Source organism: Meles meles, chromosome 7, assembly GCF_922984935.1.
Source record: "Meles meles chromosome 7, mMelMel3.1 paternal haplotype, whole genome shotgun sequence".
Classification (NCBI taxonomy): Eukaryota; Metazoa; Chordata; class Mammalia; order Carnivora; family Mustelidae; genus Meles; species Meles meles.
Genome location: NC_060072.1, coordinates 105,008,055 through 105,022,727, shown reverse-complemented (window position 1 = coordinate 105,022,727; position 14,673 = coordinate 105,008,055). Strand labels below are relative to the sequence as shown.

The 14,673-nt window shown below is 55.1% G+C and overlaps 2 protein-coding genes across 2 annotated transcripts; both read left to right on the top strand.

Annotated features, from left to right (window-relative positions):
- Nucleotides 1–250: 250 nt before the first annotated feature.
- On the top strand, nucleotides 251–5,898 carry LRRC23 (leucine rich repeat containing 23). Its single transcript, XM_046012742.1, has 8 exons — nucleotides 251–284; nucleotides 793–936; nucleotides 1,020–1,129; nucleotides 1,580–1,833; nucleotides 2,485–2,615; nucleotides 3,189–3,325; nucleotides 4,714–5,009; nucleotides 5,575–5,898. Exons 2-7 carry the CDS (start codon nucleotides 814–816, stop codon nucleotides 4,985–4,987), a joined length of 1,029 nt encoding a protein of 342 aa, XP_045868698.1. The 5' UTR covers nucleotides 251–284; nucleotides 793–813; the 3' UTR covers nucleotides 4,988–5,009; nucleotides 5,575–5,898.
- Nucleotides 5,899–6,265: 367 nt separating this feature from the next.
- Nucleotides 6,266–14,246, top strand: ENO2 (enolase 2). The gene is made up of 12 exons (XM_046013541.1): nucleotides 6,266–6,361; nucleotides 7,569–7,669; nucleotides 8,160–8,255; nucleotides 8,401–8,459; nucleotides 8,764–8,833; nucleotides 9,320–9,453; nucleotides 9,686–9,908; nucleotides 11,024–11,221; nucleotides 12,265–12,466; nucleotides 12,699–12,807; nucleotides 12,972–13,030; nucleotides 13,325–14,246. Exons 2-12 carry the CDS (start codon nucleotides 7,585–7,587, stop codon nucleotides 13,392–13,394), a joined length of 1,305 nt encoding a protein of 434 aa, XP_045869497.1. The 5' UTR covers nucleotides 6,266–6,361; nucleotides 7,569–7,584; the 3' UTR covers nucleotides 13,395–14,246.
- The last annotated feature ends 427 nt before the right edge of the window (nucleotides 14,247–14,673 follow it).

Below are 14,673 nucleotides of genomic sequence, written 5' to 3'. Positions count from 1 at the left end.
TGCTTTTTGCCCTGGGCCAATTAACGTCCAGACTTCACAGGACTGGGAAGTTGGCTTCGGGATCCGGCGACTACTGGTCCACTTGCTCCGGGCGGATTTTTCGCGTCAGTTGGTCACCGACCCCTAGCGGCCCTCCTCTCGGAGGTTGCACCGTTGCTGTAGCCAAGTGTCCCGCCCCATCGTTGCCATAACAACAGTACACAACGCCTCCTGGCGCTTTCCCCCTCTTCCAAAACACTCCTTCCTTGTCAGGGCCTAGACCCTCTCCGGAACCTCATTTTTTAGTAGGGTGGAACCAGGGTCCGAGCCCCTCAGTGAAGGATTGGGTGGGAGAGTTGGAGAGGGTGTCAGTCTGGCGCCCCTGAGGGGACGGGGAAATGGGGCTAGACAGGGTGGGAAAGTGAAAAGAAATGACTGGGGTTAGGGAAGGCAGGGAGGAGAGGGGTGTAGGAGGTTGGTAGGAGAACGTGGCTGAAGGGGGAGGCGGGAAGACCAGGGGAGACGGGAGGCCAGGAAGCAGGGAGGCTGAGCTACAAGAAGACTGCCCTGTGAAGGGCAGCAAAGGCCTGGGAAGGCACCCTGAAGGGAGAGAGGTCCTTGGTGGGAAGTCAAAGTGGAGGCTGGGCGTCAAAATGAGAAGCTCACAGGGATAAGGAGGGAAGCACAGTTGGGAAGAGATCAGGGGTGATGGGAAGGGCACCCTGTCAATGGAAGCCAGGGAGCTGAGGGTTGGCTAGAGCTCAAGACACATTCTTTTTGGGGAGGCGCACTGAGCTTGATCTCTCACTCCAGAGCCTTCAGCAGGGAAGAAAGATGTCAGATGAAGAGCTGGAAGACTTTGAGCCAGACCAGGACAATCTGGAAAAAGAAGATGATGAGAAAGAGACTGAGGAGTGGGAGGACTACAGGAAGGAGGGAGAAGAGTACTCAGAGGAAGTGAGAGCTGGAAACGGTGGGGTCCTAAGGCTAAGGGAGGGGGTTGGGACCAAAGGGATGCCTGACTCCTCTTCCTCTTGCAGTGGATGTTCAACCCCCTCACGGAGGACATGATGAAGGAAGCGCTTTCTTTGCTCTGTAAGACGGGCAATGGACTGGCTCATGCTTATGTCAAGCTGGATGTTAAAGAGAGGTGTGCTTTGGGGGACCAAAAGAGGGCTGAGGTTGTAGGGTCCAATCTCCTCGCTCACCCTCCTGCCTGGCTGTTGCCACTGGGAGTCTGGATCTCTCTTACCTTGGCCAGTGGAAGGGAAGGATAGAATTTACTTTCCAGGAGCCCTGTGAGTCCTTGCTTCAGAGGTGGCCTGGGGAATTGGAGGCTATGATGGTCTGTCAGGGGGATTCCTACTGGACTGGACTCCTCCTCTTGTCCTTCAGAGGGTCAGTTCCCAGCTCTTCACAGACGGAAGCCCCTGCTCCCTGTGAAGAACCCACCTACCTTCTCTCCCCCTCCCTCACCACTCCCATCAGTCACCCATTCTTCTCTCCAGTACAAGCCATCTCCACATTGCCCTCTGCTGTAGCGTCTCTGCCGGTCCTTGCTGGATTCTTCACCCTAACTCTGGCCTCTGCCGTCTCCTAGGGACCTGACCGACATCCACCTGTTACGGTCCTACATCCATCTGCGCTACGTGGATGTTTCCGAGAACCACCTGACAGACTTGTCCCCACTCAATTACCTGACCCACCTGCTCTGGCTCAAGGCCGATGGCAACAATCTGCGGAGCGCACACCTGAACGAGCTGCCGTACCTGCAGATTGCCAGCTTTGCCTATAACCAGATCACTGACACTGAGGGCATCTCCCACCCTCGTCTGGGCAGCCTGGATCTCAAAGGTGGGTCCTTCAGTCGGGCTACACAAGAGTCTCTCCTTCCTAGCTTGGGGCCAGCAGAAGCGGGTAGTGTGGTCTTGGGCTGTGCCACACAGTAATCTCCATTCATTCATTCATTCAGAGAGCCCTTGTGATTCACTATGACATTTCTATGTGCTGGAGATGCAGCAGTAAACAAAACAAAATCCCTAGTCTCATGCAGCTTACATTCAAATAATGGAGGCAGATAGCTACCAATGGGCATAATAAATAAATAAATTTATGTACGATGTAGAGAGGAAATAGGTGCTGTGGAAAACAGATTAGGATAAAGGGACTAGGTAGAGGCACAGGTGGTAATTTCAAACGGGCTGGTTAGGACAATCGTCAGTGAGAAGCTGACATCTGAGCAAAGAATTGAGGGAGAAGAAGGAGTTAAGCACAGGGGGTACTGGGCAGCCTTCATTCCCTTCTCAAAGGCTTGGATGGACATGTCCATTTGGCCCTTAGACTCCCAGACCTCTTGCCTCAGCGCCCCAGAGGTGTCAAGTCTGGAGCTGTCCCTCCTCATAGACACCTCACATTAGAGGGACAGGATGAGGCTCCCATCATTCAGGTTCTACTGCTGGAAATTGGGACAGCTCTATGAGCTCATACCACCCTCTTGCTCCTTAGGGAACCGCATCCGCAGGGTGACTGGTCTGGACCCCCAAAAGCTGATCAGCCTGCACACACTGGAGCTGCGGGGGAACCAGCTGGAGAGCACCCTGGGAATCAACCTTCCTAAGCTGAAGAACCTCTTCCTGGTAGCTCACTGGGTTAGAGGGTGGTTGGTACGGGGAAGAGGGCACAGCTCGGGGCCAAGGGGTGGGGGGCAGGGTGCCTGGCTTCTAGTAGGCTCAGCTATTAACCTCACCATCATCATGGGCATTCGGTATCTTTTACTGAGCCCTTCCTACTTTGTAGGGCTGATAATACATAACACATGGGAATGGAGACAATTTGCTTTGATACAGGTAGTAGCGTAATTTACAGATAGCAGACTAGAGAAGCCACTTGAATGTTAAGTCTTTTTGGCTCTTGAGCTTCGCGATTCTAGGGTGGTGTTGAAGCCATTTCTGCTCAGTGGAGCAGTGGGGCGCATGGGCTTCGGCGTGGGTCAAAGCATCTCTTCCTGGTGGGATGGGGGGTGGTTACTGCTGATCCTTCTCTGGACTGGCAGCTTCTCCTAGACTTCTTTGCTGTCTACCCCCATCTCTACACAATTCCACTCCCCTCCTGCACCCCTGCACTGCCACTCTTATATTTTCTGCGTCTCTGATTTCTCTTCCCTGCCCTGGTACCTTCTCCCAATCTCTGTGCTGTATCCTGGGGGCTAGGCCCAGAACATGCTGAAGAAGGTGGAGGGCTTGGAGCACCTAAGCAATCTCACTACCTTGCATCTTCGAGACAATCAGATTGAAACGCTGAGTGGCTTCTCCAAAGAAATGACATCACTGCAGTATCTCAATCTGAGGTATGCACCCCTTCCTGGCCTCACCTTGTCCCTGCCCTGGACCGGGAGGGGCTTCTGACCCCACGTTCCTCCCTGGCCCCAAAGCCCCAATCCTAGCCTGCTCCTAGACTCTCCCCTCATCCTCCATCCTGGTCTTTAGTCCTCCTTTCCTTACTTTGTACAGCCTCGGACCCCTAAATCTTTATTCACTCGGTCCACAGTTACTAAGTACGTGTGACATACCAGGCTTGGTGCTGTATTCTGGGAACATCTAAAGGAATCAGAGTTAGTCCCTGTTTTCAAGGGATTCACAGTCTGGCTCCAACTCTCTTTCCTTGGTCCTATTCCCTGTAAATTTTCTCTGCCCTTCTCCATCTCCTGGACTCCCATTTCCTGCCTCTCTTCTCCTGAGCCCTACTTGTAAGGGATGGCTTCCTTACTGGTATAAAAACACAAGATGTTCTCATATTTGAGAAGAGAAGAGTATTTGAAAGAAAATCTCTAGATGGAAAGACTCTGGGAATTGATCGGATTGGGGTGGGGAGTGGATTTTCTTTCAGTAACCCTTGTCCATTGGAGGATTTTATGTGTGTTTCTTTAAGCAAGATGGAAGGTAACTGCCTCCTTAGTCAACATGGCCAAATCCTCAAAACTGGCAAAGGAAAGAGAATCTCCAAGTAGGGAGAGATGGTTACATCTTGGAGCTCCCAATTCCTGCCATGGCTCCTGGAGAAATCTCTTGTTAATTAGTTCTGCTGTGTTGGTCTGGTAGAGTTGGGGTGCGGGGGTTGCTCTTTTCCTATTAATAATCTAGACAGAGAAAATAGACCCTCCTCAATGGCTACTAACTGGGGTTGTTTGGACATAAGTGTAGGGGAGATGCCCCTTAATGACTGGGAGATGCCTCTGGGGCCAAAGATGCTAGATCTCTAGTTCCAGGCTCCTTCCTGAGGGGAGTACCAATCTAGCACCCACCTCCATGAGCTCAGATCCCAGTTCCTTCTCCACTGGCCTGGGTCCTGCTTTCTAACCTTTAATTAGGTACGACTGATACACAAGCACTTTGACACTGCAAGGGAGATATCCCCCCTCCTCTCCAACTAATGAGACAGGGTTGGTGACATAGCTTTGCTGCTCCAAAAGGAGAACTACGACCAGCATGTTACAGAACAGACTGTGGCACTCACAGTGTTCCGGAAGGGCTGAGGCAGCACTAGAGTAGGGCTGGACAGCCCTGGCTCTGCTCAGGTTATCCGGCTATGATGATCAAGCCAATCCACAGAGGCAGTGTTTCTAGGGAAACCAGAGTCCGGTGAGAGATTCTCCCAGGGGATTTTTTTCCTGGTGGTAGGGCCCCCAAAGCCCATTAATCCCCCCTGGGGTGAATCCCTCCTGACCACACCTGGCAGGGGCAACATGGTGACCCACCTGGGGGAGCTAGCCAAGCTTCGGGACCTGCCCAAGCTGCGAGCCTTGGTGCTGTTGGACAACCCGTGTACAGATGAGAATGACTATCGCCAGGAGGCCCTGGTGCAGATAACACACCTCGAGCGCCTGGATAAAGATTTCTTCGAGGACGAGGAGCGGGCAGAGGCTGACGAGATCCGTCAGAGGTTGAAGGAGACCCTGGAAGAGGAGGCTGAGGCTGAGCATAACTCCGAACTGAAAGTGCCATCCATGTAGCTCTTCGAGCCTCTGAGGACGGTGAGGAAGCTGACAGAGAGGCAGGAAGCGGAGGCCAAGGGTCTGTCAGCTGGAGCCAGAGAAGGTGCTGTAGGAGGAGGTGGTTGAGGAAGGAATATGGCAAGGAGATCCCTTGGAGAGACCAGGCCTAGGAGTTAAGGGGTGTCTTGGGATGGGGAGGAAGGACCAGAGGGGCTTGGGAGGAGCTGAGAAAAGGCTAAGGAGAATACATTAGGAGAGGAAAGTTAAAGGAGAGAATTGGGGTGGCAGGCAGAGATGCCGGTGTGCAGCTGAAAAGGACCAGTCTGGGGTGTGGTGGGGGGGCGCTGGGGGTGGAGGGTGGAGGTGGTGGTTAAGGATGGGAGCTGGGCTGAGAAGAGAAGGCGGGGGAGGAAGATTTTGCCCTAAAAATCTGAATCTAAAAATAACACGAAACAGGGATGAGGGGAAGAAAGGACAGGATAAGGCAGAAAGAGAGCGAGGTGACCAGCCCAGGGGAGTGTGGTGGCTGGGCACTCTGGAAGGGGGCACAGGAAGCAAGCGGAATGCAGTAAGGCCCAGGGGCTTCCCTTCCACCCTCTTCCTCCAGATCAAAGACACTGGCCCTACGACCTGAGAAGACTCCCAGAGAGGGTGCTGCCGCGTTCAACCCCTCATCCTGAGACAGAGCATGGCTTCTCTTGGCCCAGACCTGGGAATTCATCACAGCCTGCTGCCCAGGCTCTGTAATGGGCACCTGGGCAGCGTCTGGGAGGGGTCTGATCCCTGCCTGGGAACCTGGGTGTGTGTGCGTGTGTGTCTGTGGGGTGGGGCGGGCTCAGGCAGGTGTAGGGGAACCAGGCCGGGATCCGGATCGGCCCAGGGGATGCTGGCAGAATTGGCTGCAGAGGAGCTGCGGAGGCGGAGGGGTGTGTGAGAAACAGTTTGGTTTTCAAATAAAGAGACATTTTGATACTCTTGTGTCTGATTGGGGTTGTGAGACACCAAGTCTGTCATAGGCTTCACTGGTGTGAGGCTGTGCCTGTTACTTTCCAGGGGAGCGGGGCGTGGGTGTGAGCGCGCGTGGGTGGCGGGCCTCAGGGCCTGGGTCGCCCCCGCCCCCCTCATTGCTCTTCTCGCGGCCTCCCCCCATCTCCCCCATCGGCCCCCCATCCGCGCTCCTACGTGCTCCTCCGCTGGAGGCTCTGACTCATCGGGGGCTCCGGGTCACATGCGCCCGCCCGGCCCTATCGGCGCCTCCCCCCGCCCGCCCCCCGCCCGCCGCCCGGGAGCCGCAGCCGCCGCCGCCACCACTCGCGTTCTCTCTGCGTCGCTGCCGCCGCCGCCCCTGCCGCCGCCACCGCCACCGCCACAGGCTGAGTCTGCAGCCCCGAGGTGAAGCCCCGGCTGGCCCCTGCGTCCTTCTGGGTCCCCTCCCCTAGCCACTGTGCCCCCCCCCCACCCGCCCTCTCCCCTGGCCTGCGCGCCTCCCTCGCCCCGTGGCACTGCGCACCGGCTCCATCATCCGCACCTCCCCCGGGCATCCTCCCTCCCGGGCCTTCTGGGACCGCTCCTCTCGGTTTCCGGCTGTTGCCCCCTCCTCATCTGGGCGCCAGGCCTCCCTGCACCTGTTTCTCTCTAACTGCGCCTTTCTCTAGCATTGTCTGACCCTCTCCCCACACCTCTTCGCCTCCGGTTCTGTCCATGTTAAGTTCGGGGTCTTCACGGGCCGTGCATTTTTATCCTAGCACGTCTCCTGGCTTTGCGTCTGGGGAAACGTCTTCTCCCATTCCTCAGCTTCCCTGGACTTCTAGACTCCCTTCTTTCCCACTCCTCCCCCACATTGCCTCTCTCCTTTTACATTACCTCTCGATGCTGCACGGGGGAGGGATGGGAAGAGGGGAGAATTTGTCTAGGGGGTGGGGTGGGGTTCGGGGTGGGGGTGTTGGGGAGGGGGGTGTTGGGGGGCGGGGAGGATGGGCCCCGCCTCGCCTCTTCCCCCAGATCTCTTCTCCCTCTGCACTCAACTCCCAAGGACTGAGGGCTTCCCCAGGACCCTTTGGCCAGACTTCTCCACTGTACATCTCTTGGGAAGAGAAGGGACAGATGTTTGGGAGAGGGGCTAGGATCTTGGAGTGGGGGTTGGGGTGTTAAGTTAGGGTGGGATGAGGGCTCTGGAGGAGAGGCCCCAAGTACCCAGACAGCCCATCCTCCTCTTGGCTCCAAGGAGAAATGCAAGCCTGGCAGCCATTACACTCTGAGCTCTGGGGGAACCCCACCAGTGGGCTGCTGGAGCTACTGAGGGGGCAAGGGAACCTCTCCCAGGGCCCCTCCCTCCTCACTGCAGTGTCCTCCCTTCTCACCGCTTGATCCTCCCCCTCCCCCCACTGCAGTGACCTCCCCTTCCTCACCGCATTGACCTTCTCTCCCCATGGGGTGGGGGGGGATCCCTTCTAAAGCCAGGACTGCAGCCAGCTCCTCCCCACCCCCCACCCACTGCAGTAACCTCTTTCCCATCCCTCCCAGCCTCTGGTCCCTCCCACTGATCAGGCTCCACCTCTCTAAACCTCTTATCTTTCTCCTTCCTTTCCTTCCACCCGAGATCTCAGCCAGCCATCATGTCGATAGAGAAGATCTGGGCCCGGGAGATCCTGGACTCCCGTGGGAACCCCACGGTGGAGGTGGATCTCCACACTGCCAAAGGTAGTGAGCCTGGCCTGGGGTCTTCCCACAGCCCTCAGTCGGGGTTTCCCCTGGCCCTGGAGGGGATGACGCCTTGATTCCTAGTGGGGATGGGGTGCTGGGCCAGGCTTACAAGCCTGGATTATGGGGGTTGCATCCTCTCTGTCCAGGGGAGCCAGGATAGGCCAATCTGTGTGTCCTGTTTCAGTGTATGCAGTATACTGTTCCTCTGCATGTCTGTGCGTGTCCCAGGCATGGGGGCGTGTGTGTGCTGACAGCACAGCTTCGTGTCTGTGGGGTCCTCCTTGTGCATTTGGGACCTCAGCTGCACAGATGAGGCCACTGTCTCTGTGTGTGTGTGTGTGTGTGTGTGTGCACGTGCGTGTGTGTTAGAGAGCAGTGTGGGGATGGGCCTGGATGTGGCAGGCAGCTTGGAGCTGGAAGGCTGAAGGAATCCCTAGGCCCCTGAGTATCCTTCTGTGCCCCTCCTTATTTGATGTTCCTCTCCCAGGTCTTTTCCGGGCTGCAGTGCCCAGTGGAGCCTCCACTGGGATCTATGAGGCCCTGGAGCTGAGGGATGGGGACAAACAGCGTTACTTAGGCAAAGGTGAGGCCCTTTCTCTTTTCCAGGCTCTCCCATGCCTCAGCTTTAACTCTTAACCTTACACCAGCTCCCAACCTCCTTTTTGCATGCCCCCCACTTCTGGCCCCTTCCACCCTGACCCAGCTGGGCCTCCCTGCCTCTCCCCCAGGTGTCCTGAAGGCAGTGGACCACATCAACACCACCATCGCTCCTGCCCTCATCAGCTCAGTGAGTCCCACTCTTTGCTGGGGGCCGGGGAAGTGGGGGGTGGACTGGGGTGCTGGTGGGCAGGACCATGGTCCTAAAGGAATCTTGGATTAGGGGAGAAGGGATCCAGGGGAGAAAGGCCCACCTCTTGGGAATCATGGTTACCACGGAAGGGTGGGAAGACTCCTTTACTGCTCCCTGCGCCTGTGGGGTTCAGGTCCTCTAATCCAGACAGGCTGCTCTCCCAGGAACCCTGGCCAGAGGGGAACCTGCCTTAGGGCCCAGCCTCCACGCTGGCCTGGGGTGATGGCGGCTCTGTCCACAGGGTATCTCTGTGGTGGAGCAGGAGAAGCTGGACAACCTCATGTTGGAGCTAGATGGGACTGAGAACAAATGTAAGCTGGGCTGGGCGAAAGTGGGGAGGCGGGAGGGGGAGGACGTGTGGAGCACATAGTGTGGAGCACTATGGGGGCTTCCTTAGGAAGGACTGTCAGGAGTTAGCCCAGCTTCCATTCTCCTCCCAAAGCCAGAATAAGAGAAGATGAATTTAACGGCAGTGGGAGGGAGTGACATTAGACAGAAGGAAGAACTTCCTTGCAGCTCGAAGAGGGCAAGCTGGCAGGAGATAGCCTGTGGTCTCGGAATGCTTAGAAATAGGTGGAGCTCTCTGCCCTTTCCCATCACAACGTGTGTTTGTGTGTGTGTGTGTGTGTGTGTGTGTGTGTCCCCGCTATTTTCAGGGAAGCACTGATGAGGTGTTGCAGGAGTGGAGAGGGAGGAGGGGGTCTCCTTTACTGGCTCCTTTTGGGAGTGCAGGTGGAGGCCGGGGCTCGAAAAGATAGGGCCATTTTTGCTCAGTGCCTTCCTCTATAATCTCCCAGCCAAGTTTGGGGCCAATGCCATCCTGGGTGTGTCCCTGGCCGTGTGTAAGGCAGGGGCGGCCGAGCGGGAATTGCCCCTGTATCGCCACATTGCTCAGTTGGCCGGAAACTCGGACCTCATCCTTCCGGTGCCGGTGAGCTGTGCCTGCCCTGCCTGGGCTTCTCCAGGGGGTGGGCGTAGTGGGGGGGTAATCATGAGACCTTGTGAGGAATGGTGGGGGGAGAGTGCATTGAGGCAGCTAAAGAGAAAGTATGGGGGCAGGAGACTTTGAGTCTGGGAAGTGGGGGCAGACACTCTCGGGTTAACACTCTTCAGGGTGGAGGAGGGAAGTGCTCTGTGAGTTTTCTGTCCTGTGGCCCCCCTAGGCCTTCAACGTGATCAATGGTGGCTCTCACGCTGGGAATAAGCTGGCCATGCAGGAATTTATGATCCTCCCAGTGGGTGCTGAGAGCTTTCGGGATGCCATGCGACTCGGGGCAGAGGTCTACCACACACTCAAGGGCGTCATCAAGGACAAGTATGGCAAGGATGCCACCAATGTGGGAGATGAAGGCGGCTTTGCCCCCAACATCCTGGAGAACAGTGAAGGTGAGGCCAGGAGCCCCACTCCCTGCTTGTAGTTTCACTCTGTCCTGGGACATCAGGAAGGGCCACACACTTCACCAGGTCCTGAGGAGTATGGTGGCCCTTGAGCTAGCTCTAAGAGGTACCAGTACTGGAACTGGGTCTCAGAAGGCCTGCCACATTCACATGCAGGCCTAAGAGGACAGTCTTCACCAGCCAGCTAGATTTGCTATCTATCTATCTATCTATCTATTTATAGGTAGACAGATAGATAATATATCTGTATCTATCTATATATATATAGTTTTAGATTTTATGTACTTGAGAGAGAGAGCGTGTGCGTGCATGAGTGGTGGGAGGGGCAGAGGGAGAGGGAGAAGCAGACTCCCAACTGAGCAGGAAGCCTGATGTGGGGCTCTATCCCAGGACCCCAAGATCATGAGCTGAAGACAGACGCTTAACTGACTGAGCCATGTAGGTGCCCCTTGTTAGCAACTCTAAGTTCTTACTGAAGGCCCTGGAAATGCTGGGAAGTGGTCTAGGTGCCTTGTAGGATCCATTCTGGACTTGAACTTCATAGGACTCTCAGTTTGATGGGATAATATCATACTCTATGGATTCTATTCTAAGTCTATCCCATTTCCACGCCAATCTCTCAGTGAGCCTCTAAGATCCCTAATTTTTCTCTGCCTTGGCAGGAGCTGTATGGTGAATAAAAACAATAACAGGAAGTGGCTGAGAGTTCAGTTTCTGGGGCCAAATTGCCTCTATTTGAACCTTGACTTGAAGAGTTACTGGCTGGTGATCTTTCTTACTTAACTTCTCTGTGCTTGTCTTTCTTATCTATAAAATGGGAATAAGAACGGTATCTACCTCTTAGTATCATTGTACTTAGGTGACATAGTTAGCCCTCCATAAAGGATGGCTATTTACAAACAACCTGTTATGAACAGAATTGCATTCCTCTGCCATCTTAGAAGGTGGCCTGCCCTTCCCAGCCCTGGGGAAGACCCCACCAGCAACTGTAGTCAGGTTTCTCCCCAGCAACAGTCCTCCACCGGGGCTCTGAATTTCTTTCTTACTCTCATTCCTCTTTGCCCACCCTTCCTTCTGGTAATCTCACTGTATTCCATCCCCAGCCTTGGAGCTGGTGAAGGAAGCCATCGACAAGGCTGGCTACACAGAAAAGATTGTCATTGGCATGGATGTCGCTGCCTCGGAGTTTCATCGTGATGGCAAATACGACTTGGACTTCAAGTCTCCTGCTGATCCTTCCCGATACATAACTGGAGACCAGCTGGGGGCCCTCTACCAGGACTTTGTCAGGGACTATCCTGGTGAGAACAAGGGGTGTGGGAGGAAGGGCAGCGTGAGGGTCAAGGGGCAGGCAGGGATGTGTGGGGCAACTCTGGACTGACTGTATGTGGTGCTGGTAGGTGTCAGGCAGAGGTCTAAGAAGAGCCTGAGAATTAGGACCGACTGGGGGGAGGAGCCCGGTCCTGAGACCAAGAGCAGAGACAAGCTTTGTAGGTAGTTTAAATTTGCAGGTACCCATGGTGAATCTGTTTTATCTACTTCTGTCCTAATTAAAGTCATGCGTTCCAAAGTTACCAGGATCACAGGGAGGGCTTTGGAAGGAACCAGTGGCGGTGAGAGGGTGACGGGGCCCAGCAGGGAACTTGTATGTGTCAGTGTTTTTGACTGATGAAGTTGTGGATGCTGAGTGGACCGGCAGGCGCTGTGAGAGTAGAACAGAAAGGCTGACGAGGAGCCGAATTACCCTCTCCAAGACTACAGGGGCTGTGACCCCCACATGGAGGAAGCTGGTTTCCATTTCCCTGAGACAGAGCAAGAGAAAGTAGACATAAATGCAGAATGAAGGATTTCGAATAGCATTGAGGAAAAGCTTCCCAGTAGCGAAAGTGGGAAAAAAGCAAAAGAGTGAGAGTCTCTTGAGAAAGACTCTGAACCATTGGTTTTTTGGAAGGTTTTCCTTTTCTTTTTTTTTTTTTTTCTTTTAAAGATTTTATTTATTTCAGAGGGAGAGAGCATGGGGATTGGGGGAGCAGAAGGGGAGGGGGAAAGAATCCCAAGTAGACCCCATGCTGAGTGTTTGGAGCCCGATGCAGGGCTAAATCCCACAACACCGAGATCATGACCTGGGCTGAAACCGAGAGTCTGACACTCAACCAACTGAGCCACCCAGGTGCCCCTGGTAGGTTTTCTGAAAGAATCAAGCTGAGAATTGGCCAGGCTTATCTTGGAGGTAGGGAGGCAAGGATAGGCAGGCTCAGTTAGCCAGGGGAATCTGTCCATTTCAGGGAGCCATAGTGGGGAGGTGTTCCTGCCTGATGCGGAGCCCCTCCTGCTCTCTCTCCAGTGGTCTCCATTGAGGACCCCTTTGACCAGGATGATTGGGCTGCCTGGTCGAAGTTCACAGCCAATGTAGGGATCCAGATTGTGGGTGATGACCTAACGGTGACCAACCCAAAGCGTATTGAGCGGGCCGTGGAGGAAAAGGCCTGCAACTGTCTGCTGCTCAAGGTCAACCAGATCGGTTCGGTCACTGAAGCCATCCAAGCGTGAGTGTCCTCTGGCTCCTCCTGACCCAGCAGCCCGTTGCTACAGGAAACCTCCGGCAAGTGCTCCCAGCCTCGTCCTGGCACAGAGGCTGAAGAGAGTGGGGAACCTGTAGTCACTTTCCACCCCATGTCTTTGGCCCTCCCAGGGAGCTTTGTGCCAGACCAGTGTTGGGGCTGGGAAGGGAGTGCCCTGCGTGAGGGGCTGGGGGTCAGTGCTGGTATGTGGCTGCAGGTGCAAGCTGGCCCAGGAGAATGGCTGGGGGGTCATGGTGAGTCACCGCTCTGGAGAGACCGAGGACACGTTCATCGCCGACCTGGTGGTGGGGCTCTGCACAGGCCAGGTGAGTGCAAGGGAGAGCTATGTGCAGTTGGTGGGTTCTGGTCAGGTGGCTGGGTCTCTCTTTCCAGTGTTTTCAGGTGTCAGGGGAATGTCAAAGGAGTGTTAAGTTTTCTTATAGGAGACGGGGGGCAGCCACTGAGCTGCTTATCTTTGGGCACGTTTCAGATCAAGACTGGAGCCCCATGCCGTTCAGAGCGTCTGGCTAAGTACAACCAGCTCATGAGGTGAGGATACCTGGGGGCTGGGAGCCCAGGGCCCAGAGGGTTAGAAGCTCTGTTTGCCCACCATCCCACCTCCAGCACCCAGGGCCTGGAAAACAGTAGCTATCCAGAAAATACTTATTTTGGAATGATGGCGTTACTGATCAGTGGCTCCCATAATCATGTGGGAATGCCCACGCTTGGGCCAGGACATCGAAGCAGCTGCTGTGACAGATTTGGAGGATAGGGTCCCCCGGAAAAAGAAGCAGGATCCTCCCTGCTTCCCTGACTCTTTCCTCTCTGGCTCCTCTCTCTCAGGATTGAAGAAGAGCTGGGGGACGAAGCCCGCTTCGCTGGACATAATTTCCGCAATCCCAGCGTGCTGTGATCCCTCTCCTTGCCCGGAGACTTGGAACCCCTTTGCCACTCTCCTGGAACCTCTTTCTTCCTGTTCTGCTCTGTGACATCTCTCCCCGGAGCCCCTGGCTGACCTGCTGCATTCCTCCTTGGCTTGTCCAGCCCCAGCTGTGTGCTCTTCCCCCTCTGGGTTCCGCACTCTCCGCTTCTCTGTCCTTTCTATTCTCTCTCCTCAAAAACTGGCCATGGGACTGAGGATTAGAAGGGAGTCCATGGAAGAACAGTCAGGGTCTGGGAAGGGTGCATCTGGGCTGGTTGGTGAGGTGCGTGTCACTGTGTGTGTCGCTTCCACCCGTGTTCCATGTTGTGTAGGAGTCAGGAGGCGCGGCCAGCGAAGGTGGAGGGGCATGCTGGCGGCGTGATCGTGCCTGGGCTCTTAGTGGATTATTTATTCATTTATTTATTGTTCATTCACCTTAATCAATTCCTCCTTTCTCCCTAACTCTGGTGTCCAAACCTGGCCTGACTGGAAATGAGTGTGTGTGTTTGTGTGTGTGTGTGTGTGTGTGTGTGTGTGATGTGGCCAGAGATTCGGAGATGGCCTGGGGCTGGGAGGTCTTGCTGGAATGGGAAGGGTAACAGAAAAGGGCCTTGCTCATCAGCTCCTTTGTGTCCACCAGCCCTTAACCGAAGCCAGCTTGGTCCAGAGGTAGGGCTGTGGGCCCCGGGGCTCTTTCCCCTAACTCTCTCCTCAGCCCCGGCTTCCCTGTTCTTCCTCCAGCTGCACCAGAGCAATGTCTCACTCCCCTGTGCCACATTCCACAGTTGCCACCACCTCTGTGGTGTGGAAATGAGCACCACCATTAAAGTCTGAATCACAGTGCTTTGTTGTGTCTGAAGAGTCTTACTCTAGTCTGTATGAGGGGAAGAAAGATGGAGCACCCGGAAGTTGGTGAACCTGCATAGCAGAGCTGGGGAGGATCCCAAAAGAGGAGGAAACCGAACAAGTATGGCTAAGATGATGGCACTGGCTACCCCTCCCTGGCCAGGTGGGGACCCTGCTTCCCCTGCCTTGCCAGCAGAAGCCTGGCCCCAGGACCCGGGCAAATGAAGGGTTCTCAAGTCGGGAGTTTGAGAATTCTTAGAAGTGTCAAAGATTTTGTGCATGTGCATTTTTAGGAAGAGGGGTTTAGAGTGTTCTCAGATTCTTGTAGGCCTTGACCAAAGAGGAGACCAAGCCGTGGACTAGAGTAGTTCCTATCTAGGCCTCTCCCCATGGGCCATTCTGAGCTGCACCAGCACTGTGTGGG

What these genes read in the sequence shown, in the direction of transcription:
- ENO2 (XM_046013541.1), top strand. Translation starts at nt 7,585, where the DNA reads ATGTCGATAGAGAAGATCTGGGCCCGGGAGATCCTGGACTCCCGTGGG. An exon ending in GGATCTCCACACTGCCAAAG is followed by an intron (nt 7,670 to 8,159) that starts GTAGTGAGCCTG and finishes TTCCTCTCCCAG; the next exon opens with GTCTTTTCCGGGCTGCAGTG. An exon ending in ACCTCATCCTTCCGGTGCCG is followed by an intron (nt 9,454 to 9,685) that starts GTGAGCTGTGCC and finishes TGGCCCCCCTAG; the next exon opens with GCCTTCAACGTGATCAATGG.
- LRRC23 (XM_046012742.1), top strand. Translation starts at nt 814, where the DNA reads ATGTCAGATGAAGAGCTGGAAGACTTTGAGCCAGACCAGGACAATCTG. An exon ending in GAGAAGAGTACTCAGAGGAA is followed by an intron (nt 937 to 1,019) that starts GTGAGAGCTGGA and finishes TTCCTCTTGCAG; the next exon opens with TGGATGTTCAACCCCCTCAC. An exon ending in GGGCAGCCTGGATCTCAAAG is followed by an intron (nt 1,834 to 2,484) that starts GTGGGTCCTTCA and finishes CTTGCTCCTTAG; the next exon opens with GGAACCGCATCCGCAGGGTG.